The 12,298-nt window shown below is 38.3% G+C and overlaps 1 protein-coding gene across 1 annotated transcript in view; it reads right to left on the minus strand.

Moving 5' to 3' along the window:
* Positions 1-9,319: 9,319 nt before the first annotated feature.
* wdr11 (WD repeat domain 11) overlaps positions 9,320-12,298 on the minus strand; it is a 56,138-nt gene continuing 53,159 nt past the window's right edge. The window contains exon 29 of the mRNA XM_080037176.1: positions 9,320-11,512. Within this exon, the coding sequence (XP_079893302.1) occupies positions 11,313-11,512 (200 nt within the window). The 3' untranslated portion in view covers positions 9,320-11,312. The remainder of the gene's footprint in view (positions 11,513-12,298) is intronic.

Raw genomic sequence — 12,298 nt, forward strand, 5'->3', positions numbered from 1 at the left:
GACAAATTGTGAAAAATACCAAGTTAACATCTACTAGGGGATAATGAGCAAATACTCCGTTTTGATGAGTTTATAGGCATATAACCTCCTTTCTTTTCCTTTCTTGTCCATTTTATGTAATATTTCTATACTCTCTTGTATTTTGTAAATAAAATCCCTTAAATGTTGTAAAGCCTCAGTTTGAATTAGTTTATAGCTGGAACAGAAGGACTTTAGGTATAGGTTTTTTCTACAAAGAGATCGTTTCCCCCCCGGGGAGGTAAGTACATTGACTCCACACTACGGCACATTACTGATTTAAAACAAACACAACCTCATAACAAATACCTTTTTTATCAAAGAAAGACAATTGTTTTTAATGGCTTCCCAGGTTTAACGCGTGTAGTTGAATGCTGAAAATAGTATATCTGTTCTATTTTATAGGAGGTGGAATTAATAAACATCGGGTACATAAAAATTACGGTAAATAACTTGTGAAAGATATCCTTTGCCTAAAATAGGGGAGTGATCATCAGGAGCAAATAGAAAGTGTTACATTTCACACCTAAACGAGATTCCTGAAATAGACGAATACGTTTAGAAGAATTGAAACGCTGAACACAGTGGGTTTAAGTAGGACACTTTTATTTATCTAAGAGAATCCCAAGGCAGTCTAGTAGTTAAGATCCCGCGCGCTCACCTCCTGGAGCCCGGGTGAGACGCACAGCAGAAGCCGTGAGAATAGGGGAGCTCTTTGATGGTAATAGGGGTTGTAGTTAAAGCATTGGGTTACAGGTTAGTTAATGCAGGTTTAATAGGACATAACTAATAAACTTAGATACTAGCTTTTCATTACAGATCAGACTTTGGAAGTCGAGATCGTAACATGGCGCCCGGTCTGTGGGGCTCGCTGGAACATTGTTAGTTTTGTATGACTGGATAAATAACTGTTTTATCGGTAATAGGAATAACTTTGGGAAGCGGGCTTAAAATACAAGAACCGACTCCCGTGAGGGAAAGATTCTTTATCAACCGGCGAAAACAAGCCGAGGAAGCAATTGCGGTCTGCCAGACTGGGAGGGTCGATGTTTAAAAAGGGGTTTTTAATTTTAATAAAACAAATTGAAACCCACGAACCGGCTTTTTGGACAGAGGTCCTCGTAGTCTGCTTTGCTCATTCTTAGTAAACATACCTTATAACAGGAGGCAAAATACATTCTTTCTTTAAAAACTCGGCCGGGCTTTAGTTTGTCTGAGAAAAATGGGAAGTATGGTCTGTTAGGTATAGAGAACGGGGTGAGTGGAAAACCACACTGTGAGTAAACGATACTCAGGAGCGGACAGGATAGTGATTTAGTGGATGAGACAATTGTGTTCTGCGTACTAAGTTTAGGTGGTACTGGTACTTGTGGTCATTAGATTGTAATGATCGAAGTCAGGCAATGGGATATATTTGTAGCGATAAATATATTACAGTTCCCCTTTTAACTGATTGTATCCATTTTGGTGATCTCAGACAGTGGTGATTTTCTAGGTATCCTGATCAGCTGCCGTGAAAGAAATAGGGACCACGAAAGGACAAACGGCTTGAAACTACCATATTTACATTAAGGGCTGTTAAGCTTTTAATTTATATACGTGTTCATTTTTAATTGTTTTTAGTGGCTAGATTGTAGCTTACTTAACAATTAAGGATGGATGCATAACTCTGTATAGTCTGAAGAGGCAAACAGAGAGAGAGAGCCTATACGGCTTCCACAAGAGGAGAGAGAAAACTCTTTAAGAATAGGCATAGATTTTTTAAGTTAAATCTTGTGCTATTACTGAGCTTTAAAAATACTTTTTTCTTACACGAAACAATAGTAGATTTTAAAGTTTCAAACTATTTTAATGGTAGACATAGTTTTACATGTTAAACTAATAGGACCTATAGCCTTTGGAAACCATTATGATACAATAAGTTATCGTCTAATAGGGACTTTCACAATATAATTTCATTCAACTGTAGCATTAATGAACAAGCTAAAAGTGGAAGGGAGGGTAATTCTTCCTTTTCTCCTTCTCCTCTGTGTGTATCGCCTTACATGCAGTCTACCGGCGCGTCTATTTCACGTCTTGGCGTGAAACCAGGCTGTGAGTGCAGCACCCAGAAAGCCATAAAGAGGGGGAGAAGAGTTAACAGCTATTTCACCAGGGTTTTCTAAATTGTCAGAAAAATGCAATTCTAGAATAGGACCACAGTGAGAAAGTTTTGATCGCCTTTTGCCTTTAAAACGTATTAGGTGCAAAGATAGATACAAGTCCATTTGCGCATATGACAAGTAGCTTTTGATGAGACATTAGGAGCGCACCGCTGCTCAGAGGGCTCAAAATCAACTTTCGACAAATATGGGGTAAACTAGTCTTATACGAGTAAGTTATTGAGTCCATCCGCTGATTTAGATGGTGATAAATGTGTGATCGATGGGTTTTTAACATTTAAACAAACTTTTACATTTTGTAAACGGGACAGCCACGGCTCTCACTTTAGATAGTGTGATCCACAATAAAGTTAGCACTTGAGCAAACGGGGCATTTCCTTTGCGCCTTCACATTAAAAAGCATGATTAATAGCAAACGTAAGTAGGCTTTTATTTTGAAGCAGATATAAACAGGAATATAGTTTTTCACATGAAGCGCAGATAGGCATGTCTTCTGTTTTAGTGGATTTAAAAATGGTAAAAATAGACAAAGCTTTCCATTTACACTACTAGGCTACGCTGCGCTCACACTAAAAACCTCATGAACGTTAGTGGGAGTCTTTCAGGCATTTATTTTCATTAAACATTCGTAGAGAAAGGAAAATGGTTTTTCAGAGCAAAGACCCGAGACGGCTCTGAAGCTTTAACAGCGAGTCAGTATAGAAACAGTTTGAAATTAGCGCAGTAGAACTACTCGCAAAATATTCACAAACAATCTTTGTCATTTAGCCTACAAAGGTGAAGTAATCTATTTAATATAGGTTTAAGGTTTTATGGTTTGGGTTTTTAATGAGATAAATAGATGTTCTAAAAATGATTGTTAAAACAGTCAGACAGGATAGTCAATTGGTAACCGAGAAATAGGAATAGAAAGGCCTAAATATGGCTAGAAAACTTTGATTTTACATCAAGAGTAAGAAAATGCACACACCTAAGTGACCATTGAAATGGCCTCGATAAGTTACTCTGGTGCACAAACTTTGTAGAACTTACTGGACACATAAGATGTAGTTCATTTTAAAAGAGGACTTTGTTCTCATTCCGAAATGCACATACAACACAAGAGTTAAAAGAGTCAACACTGTGCTTTGGTTGATGAGTTAAAGATACGACTGAGAATACTCCTTTGAGAAATTAAATAAAGTGGAGACACCTTATCTCATCCTTCCTTGATTCAGTGTTGAACCCTTTTTAGCTCAATATACATTACACAATGCCGTGTGGAATATTGTCTGCCCCGGGGAGAGATTTTTATTTTTATCTTATTTACATGTTTAATACATTTGTTCTGATCTCAGAGTGTGAAGAGCAGAAGTAAGCGTGGGTAGAGAACTTGTGCAGTTTTCCCACAGACCGTGCCTGGGAATTCACACCTTAGAGAAACAGGAGACCATATAGTAGCCATAAAAGTAATGGTCCTAGTTTACGGCGTCGATCCTTCCTTCCACACACTCTGAGATGATCTCTGAAGACACAGCTGGGGCTTGTGCTCTTTGAGTTTAAAACTTTATTTTTTTATATTTTGCCTTTACTTTCTTATAGTCTAGAAGATCGTTCCTTCTTTTCGTTTTTATCTTTTTATATAATCACAGTCTTTTCTATCGTAGAAAGTTTTTTTACTCAGCTATTTTTTGTTTCTTAGAAAGGATGGGACTGGTAACCTTGTTTTCGCGGCTTTGGTTTGAGTTTAGAAAACGTATAGGCAGTTTGTCTCCGGTCCGACGGCCCATTGTGAGGTTGGCTGGAGCACCCGTTAATCTTTATTTTTGCCAGTCCAATCTTTCCCTTTTGTTTAATTCAAGATACGACAGGAAAAAACGTAGGGGGTTATTGTTTAGCACGGGTCAATTTTGAGATTTGTGTCTATTCTGGCTTCCACGGCATGTATTCTTTCATATTAATGTGAAAGAAGGGACCAAAAATAAGCGTTTTAAATGTTTATTTTACTATATATTTTATTTTTATTTTTTTTCCCTTGCGTCTGAGTTTTGCTACAAGGGTTTGCCAAAAGTGAGCATTTTAACGTAACATACAGCAGCGCGACCGCTGTCTGACTCTTAATAACCATGGTACTGTTAGAAAGCTCTGTATCTCAAGTATAATCTTATCGAATCAAAATATGGACATTTGCTTTTGATTAGTAACAAATAGTGAAAGTGTGAGGAGTGATTTGGTGCAGTGAGCGCAACCTGTTTGGCTGGTGCGCATATGATTTGATTCGCCAGAAGGCATCACGGGACCTGCTCATGGTTGCCGCGGGTAGTTTGAAAATCACAAAATAAAATGGTAAAAAACACCGAAAATATTCCAAACTAACACAAAATAAAGACTGATTTATGTGGATACGGACATTAGATGATTGCCTTTTGAAGGGGAGAAGTGTTAAAGACATGTAAATTATTCTGATCGATCACGGCGGAGAGATACAGTCTAATAGAGCATGAGAGGGGGAGAGAGAGGGGAGAGTGCTGCGGCTACAGCCACAGTGGCTCATAAGGAATGTATCATGTTTTAATTAGCGTGTGGATGAAAATGTTTGTTATGCCATAGCATAGTTTATATGTTAAGCAGCGGTGTTGAGGGGTATGGTCCTAATTCACTAAATTATTGTAGATAAAATCGGTGATTACCAGTAGAATTCACGTTTTTATTTTTATTTTTTATTTTTTTTTGACGACAGTTTTCGCTGATCAAGTTTTCCAATACTCCGAGTCTGAATAAAGTGTCTCGGCTTCTAAACCACTGGCATCTACTAAACCTCCTAGTTTAAATTCATTGTCCTATTTTAAGAGGTTTTTACCCAAGCATTTGTTTATATATTGTTAGTTTGATTTATGAGACATTTTCCTCCTGAAAACATGCCAACGGTGCATTTCTAAAACGTAGGCTTTTACATAGTATTTTTTGATTTATTAAATACAAGGAAATTGTGTCCGAGATCTGTGGTGTAAAATCTTTAAAGACTAATATGTGGTAAACATAAAATAAAGTTCTAACTCTGGCTTCATCCAACATCTGGATTCTTTGGTTTAAAAGACAGTGAAAAATCCCTATTCACTTGGGGTGACTTAATTGAAGATTTGTGCCTTTGGGAGAATAAGTTATTATTTTTGTTTTACCTTAGTGGCTAAGACATGATTATAACGTGTTAGCTTTTAGTTTTTATTTTCAGTGCATGTCTGGAATAGACATTCAGAAACCTGCAATCTTTTGCATCTCTCAACTCTTTTGAAATCAAATCTGAGGGCTTGTCTGAGTGTCTTTTGACTAGGTGTTTTTATTCTATTTATTTTTTATTTTTAAAATGGATGAATACATAAATGATAAAAGGATTATACCGGTAATATTAGTTTCACTGTTACTTTTATTTTCATTTTCATTTTATTTACTACTGAAATTGTGAGTGATTTGCTCATTTCTATTCTTCTCTATTATAGAAGATTTTAGTTGTGCTACCTGATATTATGTGAGTACCCTATGAATATAGCATACGAGCATAACACCAGTTTCTATCTTTATTTTTATCTTTATTTTTTGATGGATTACTTAAGTTTGATTTGCTACTTTTCTTTTAGTTTTCAATGGTGAGACATTCTCACTCTCCTTATGACAGATGGCTGTAGTGCCTCTTCACTAAGCATTAGGCTCTCTATATTCCAATACGAATCAATAGGATCCTTTCTAAAAGTCCTAAATACAACTTTATCAGCAGCCTTAGTTGGTGAATTGCATTTTCCTCTTACATTGAGTAGTCTATTATATCACAACCATAGACTCTTAGTCTGCAGAAGAAGTTGGGAGACTTTTGGGCCTACTAGACCTCTGACACATAGGCGTGACCTGATAGCTACGTCTCAGGCTGTGACACCTACAAACCTGACCATCTCCTGTTCCATCTGGGTGAACTACACCATGTCTCCTGGAGGGAGAAGACTCGTTCGCTTGCTGAGTGCTGTGTTCCATGGCACTCCTAACAGTCGGTGGGGGCCATCAACTCTATCCTGCTGTGGCGTCATTCTTGTCATGCAGTGGGCCTTTCTGCATCTGCCTGTCTTCCTGCGCTCTCAAACTGGGCGCGACAAGTCTTCTATGATGTGGGCCAGGGGCAGGTGTACTATTCTGAGATCAGAAGTTCTGGGGACTGTTGGGCCCTTTATGCTAAGCTTGGAGAAGATATCAAAGTGTGTAAGCCTGGTGACAAGGGCTGCCATCTTGCATATTGAGCAGACACTCAAATACTGACTAATCTACATACTCTGTGATTGAAGAAGGGGCTCGAAAGGCCTGAGGATACTCTTTTTACAGTTAAGATCGTCGTGGGACTTTGTGTTTTTACATTTTTTGGACATTGCAAACTTAAGAACTTTTGATTGTACTGTCTGATGAACTCTTTACTCTGAATGGTGTCAGGATGTCATGGTTTTCTTACAGGTATACTCTAATGTGTTCTGCTAAATGTTTCTTCATCTGTACGGTTGTGTCATGGTTGTATTAGCCTATGTAAAAGAGGGGAGTCTTTTAGTATTGTGTAGGCCTATACCCTTTGAGGTTGCTAGTGTTATCTTTAGTTTTTTTTTATTTTAATAGGTTTTTGGTAATCCGTCACTTACTTATTTTAACCTTTTGATCTGGTGTTGTGTTTTTGCTCACTGAATTGGATTTTACCATTATGAATGTTATAATTACTATATTATTACGTTTATGCTTTTCTTTTTTGTGGTTCCTTTTTCTGGGTGCCTGTGATTTATTGTTATTTTCTATAGATCTGTTTGAGAAAAAAAAAAAAAAAGATTATGAATTTTTTTTTAATGTTTTTTTTGTTTTATTTTTTTATGATGAGGGTATTCGATATCTGGATGATGGTTGATTATTTACAAGTAATAAGTGACATGAGAGGGTGTTGAGTGAGGTGATCTTGATGCAACTTATTACTTGTGCATATCTTGTGACATTTGTATATCTTTTTGTCATAGGTAAAAGTAGGATAATTTTAATGAAACAGAATAGAGTGTGACTGCTCATCAGGGTAAAAGCTGACCAGAGGAAGGGGAAGGACCTTATATGGCCATAGGAAGGAGGTTACCGGGGTTCACCCGTGCAGGTGTTCTGGGATCATAGGAAGGAGTAGAGGAAGGGGAGAGGATTATATGGCCATAGGAAGGGGGCTACCTGGTCCCCCCGTGCAGCTGTGCCTTTTTCACTCCTCCCTCTCTTCCAAGTCTCATTGGTCCTCAGATTACTATATAACAGCTCGTTCTGAGCAGGACAAGGCCTTTTTGGGCCGCTTTTTGCAGGTACTACTATATACTCTATAGTTAGTCACGCTCTGTTCCAGCACACTCTATCTGTCCCTTTAACCATGGAGGCAGAAGAAAAACTTAGAAAAACTTTGTGAGTCCAAAATACTCTGAAAGAATTTTGACTTTGAAGAACTTAGAGGCAGAGTCTTTTAAAACACTTCTTTAAAACTCTTGAAACACAGATGACTTGGTAAAAATCTCTAAAACTTTAGATGGGGATTATTAGAACAGGGGTCTGATAGAATGGTGATTGGAATTAATGGAGATTGGGTTGAGACAAGATCTCCCATTTACTGACTGGTGTCGTTAACAATCTTCCTTAAGTCCTTATCATTTTTACAGATTCAGTGGGATGTTAGATAGGGCTAGAGCGCAAGTTTAAAATCGGAGTGCATGCATAACTCTGGTCTTGTGCTTTGACAAATTGTGAAAAATACCAAGTTAACATCTACTAGGGGATAATGAGCAAATACTCCGTTTTGATGAGTTTATAGGCATATAACCTCCTTTCTTTTCCTTTCTTGTCCATTTTATGTAATATTTCTATACTCTCTTGTATTTTGTAAATAAAATCCCTTAAATGTTGTAAAGCCTCAGTTTGAATTAGTTTATAGCTGGAACAGAAGGACTTTAGGTATAGGTTTTTTCTACAAAGAGATCGTTTCCCCCCCGGGGAGGTAAGTACATTGACTCCACACTACGGCACATTACTGATTTAAAACAAACACAACCTCATAACAAATACCTTTTTTATCAAAGAAAGACAATTGTTTTTAATGGCTTCCCAGGTTTAACGCGTGTAGTTGAATGCTGAAAATAGTATATCTGTTCTATTTTATAGGAGGTGGAATTAATAAACATCGGGTACATAAAAATTACGGTAAATAACTTGTGAAAGATATCCTTTGCCTAAAATAGGGGAGTGATCATCAGGAGCAAATAGAAAGTGTTACATTTCACACCTAAACGAGATTCCTGAAATAGACGAATACGTTTAGAAGAATTGAAACGCTGAACACAGTGGGTTTAAGTAGGACACTTTTATTTATCTAAGAGAATCCCAAGGCAGTCTAGTAGTTAAGATCCCGCGCGCTCACCTCCTGGAGCCCGGGTGAGACGCACAGCAGAAGCCGTGAGAATAGGGGAGCTCTTTGATGGTAATAGGGGTTGTAGTTAAAGCATTGGGTTACAGGTTAGTTAATGCAGGTTTAATAGGACATAACTAATAAACTTAGATACTAGCTTTTCATTACAGATCAGACTTTGGAAGTCGAGATCGTAACAGCTGTAACGGCTGGATCGGATCTCCGGCAGTTATTCATTAAGCCATTAAAGGAACACAATCGAGTCATTTGTGTGGCCTTCTGTTTCAGCCTGGTTTTTCTTCTCTTTTTGCTCGGAGAGAGAATAAGAGAAAAAAAACAAAAACAGAATACGCGCCAATGAATAAATCTAAAGGCGAAGAAAAGAGTGAAAACGGTTAGACCTGAGCAGTGAGCTGAAGCCAGCTGTTGGCACTCCGTCTGAGCAGGAAAAGAGCTTAATTAATTGCGGAAGTGCAGGACTCGTGCAGGAACTAATTCACCTTTAAGACAGTTTGAGAAATGAAGGAAACATTCAAATTCAATCTAACCGGGTTGAAATTAAATAAATGAAAGGAGCACTTGATATAACAGGTCTTTTCTTGAAAAGTGCCTGTCATTAAACCAAAACCAAAAAACCCACAACAGCATGTCATTGAGGGGTTAGAGCACCCTCTTGTGTCAACGTCTTAAGACTGGAAAGAACACGCGGAAAATGTAAAGTTAACAATATTGATTTTATTGCCATCCATATATACATATATGTTTCTCTCTCTTGGAATATTTATATATCTTAAAGCATTAGGATCACTGTGGAAAGAATGAACGTAGAACAATTAAAAGAGGCTAAACTTTTTTCTTTTTTTTGTTGCTAATCTAAGTAGCCTACAAAGAAAAGCAGCAAGTGTTATTCTAACTAGTGCCTAATTCTAAAGAGGCAGTACAGTAGGCTACATGTTGCTTCCACAAAAATGCATGCCATTATGACGAAAAGTCACAGAAATGGATCTACAGGAACAACACGTATTTCCCTAAAATAGGCCTGGGTTGCCATAGTGACACTGCACTGGGGTTTACAGTAACACAGAAGGGCACTGAAGTGTTTATGAAACACAATAACACACTAGGAAGGTCCTGTGGATGGAGTTACTGACTCGCTTCAGGACAACTGAAACACGTCACAGGGCAAGTCAACACATAAATCACTACAGTGTTTGCATTGTCATAGGAATGATTTTGATGATCAGCAGATTTTGACTATGTCTAGAGGAGGCGAAGGCAGGAAGTATAAAACAATTGTCCTAAACTCTCCCTGCATTCCAATACCCATACTTCCATACTATTTAGTATGCCAGAAAAAGATGTAGGATGTCTCAATACATGCATGTCAAATGCAGTATTCCAAAAATATCCAGTTGCCATAAGACATCCAATTGCATGTTGCAGTATGCAAACCATCATATAGACTACTCTAGTATGTAGTATAGTAAAAAAGAAAAAAGTATGTGATTTGGAACGCAGGGTGAGTGTCAGGCTTTGTGATTGTGTCGAGCAACAGAAGGGAGCAGCACAGATAACGGTTTCTGTGTCAATGGTCCATCAGATTAAAATGAATTATAACACATCTGGACAACTCTTCTTGTAATACACACACACACCAGAGAACAACTTCAATATACAGACATATCAACGAACACGGGGAGCAAAGTACCCTCAAGTCTTCATAAAAAGTAGAAAATCAAACATTTTGGATTTATGAACTAACCAGCATGTACTTAACTGCACTGGACTCTTCACATGCTCATTAAACGGTCTCTGTAGTACTCAGGTGGCAGCGGTCAGATTGCTCTCTCTCTCCCCTGAGTGTGCAGGGAGATAATAGACTAAGAGGAGTCTTAATAAGTGCACGGTGGCCTGGCTTTACTCATTTTACTGCCATCCAACAGTTACAGCTGCAGAGGGTTGGGCAGCAGCAGCAGCCAGTGACCCGGTCACTCACTTATGCAGCACCACCTGCTATGGCTGAGATGCCCAGCCTGTTCTGTGTCTGCTCACTGCAATACTGTGTCTCTGTTAAAGGGAGGGCCAAGGGAAGCATTCAAATGAGATGGTGTTTTTTGGTTAAATTAAGAGTGCAAAGAAAAAGAAAAGTTTTGGAACTCAGTCAAGTGTTAGTAATGGGGAGGCCTTTTACAATGACAGTGCATTGTTCTAAATGAAATAGGGAACGTTTTCCTTAGTGATAAATTAATTCTGCCACACTTAATCTCAGCAGCAAAGCAAAAAGGCAAATTAGACCCGATGAGCTACAACAATACTTTAAAGTTGTTAATACAGGCACAGAAAAATAAAGCTTAACAAGCAACCATAAAAAATAAATCTAATGAAATCCATTAACCATCACAGATGAATATCGACAATGTGAATTACTGCACTTACTGTGGGAATCAAGACAAAGGTTGTTACAGTACATGCATACACATAATGCATACAAACACACACTGGTCATACCAAACATTAAGAATCTGTCAAACTCGGTATAGTCACAGACACTTCACATGGAGGAAACTCCTCTCTTCTCATGATGTGGAGATGAAGATCAGAAATCCCCAGGACGCCAACACAAAAACAATGGTTACGTTTTTGAAGTTAAATTGACCGACCCTTTGTTTTATACGAAATAATTTATGTCATCGGTTTTCTGGTGGAGGTCACTCTGTGCCCTCCTGGCTCAGCTTATCTTCCTCTTTGCCAAGAATGACTTCTGTCACATCTCCCTCTCCCTCAAACAGCTCCTCCATCAGCTGCTCTCCAGCGCTGCCGGCCCGGGAAGCCCACAGAGCAGCACCCTCCCTCAGGCCCAGGTTACGGAGCAGCCGCGCGTAGTCCAAGAACGCTGCCTCGATAAGTTTATGTGCAAACGCAGGTCAAGGACAACTCGTGACATATCGTGGGACATCAAAACACAGTAAACCAGTGAAAGCTGTCATCAGTTAAAATGGTTTCATTTAATGACACAGCACCGTCCATGCAGAATGACCTGTAGCTACTAGACACAAGATCATTGCATCGTGAGAATGAAAAGATACAACACATACAAACAGGTGATGTGTGTTCCCATCTCAGACCAACTTTCAATGTAAGCAGCGCTTATAAGTTTTTTTTGGATTCACATATTTTAAATTCATGCGGGTAGGCCAAATACTAGAAACATTTTCTAGTATAGCACAATACTATTTGAATAAAACACATGTGGCCTCCAAAATGACTAGAAAGTTGATTGTTCAAAAACACCTCTCAAGCAGCTTCAAATAATTCATGCTGCAGAAGTTTGCAAAGATTAGTTGGTCAAACACACCAGCGTTTGTGCATAAGAATTGAACCCGAGTTTGTGTCTGGGCTCATTTATGTAGGTTTTTACAATAAATGTGTCACGCAGCTGTATTTCTAAAACAAAATACATGTGTAACAAAAGTGGACTGTAAGTCATGATCATGGAGTCTGAACATGAGGTATTTGTACTCTCTTGAATGACAGCTTGGCCCTGCACAGGCTCAGTCTGCTCCAGGTCTGCTCTCCATAAATCATAAACCACTTGGTTACAAGCCAGTTCTGACCAATGAACAAGCCAAATGGAATTTTTATACATTTTCTATGATGTATTACACAATGATTATTTATTTATTTTCTCTATTTC

Source organism: Ammodytes marinus, assembly GCF_949987685.1.
Source record: "Ammodytes marinus genome assembly, chromosome: 11".
Taxonomy (NCBI): Eukaryota; Metazoa; Chordata; class Actinopteri; order Uranoscopiformes; family Ammodytidae; genus Ammodytes; species Ammodytes marinus.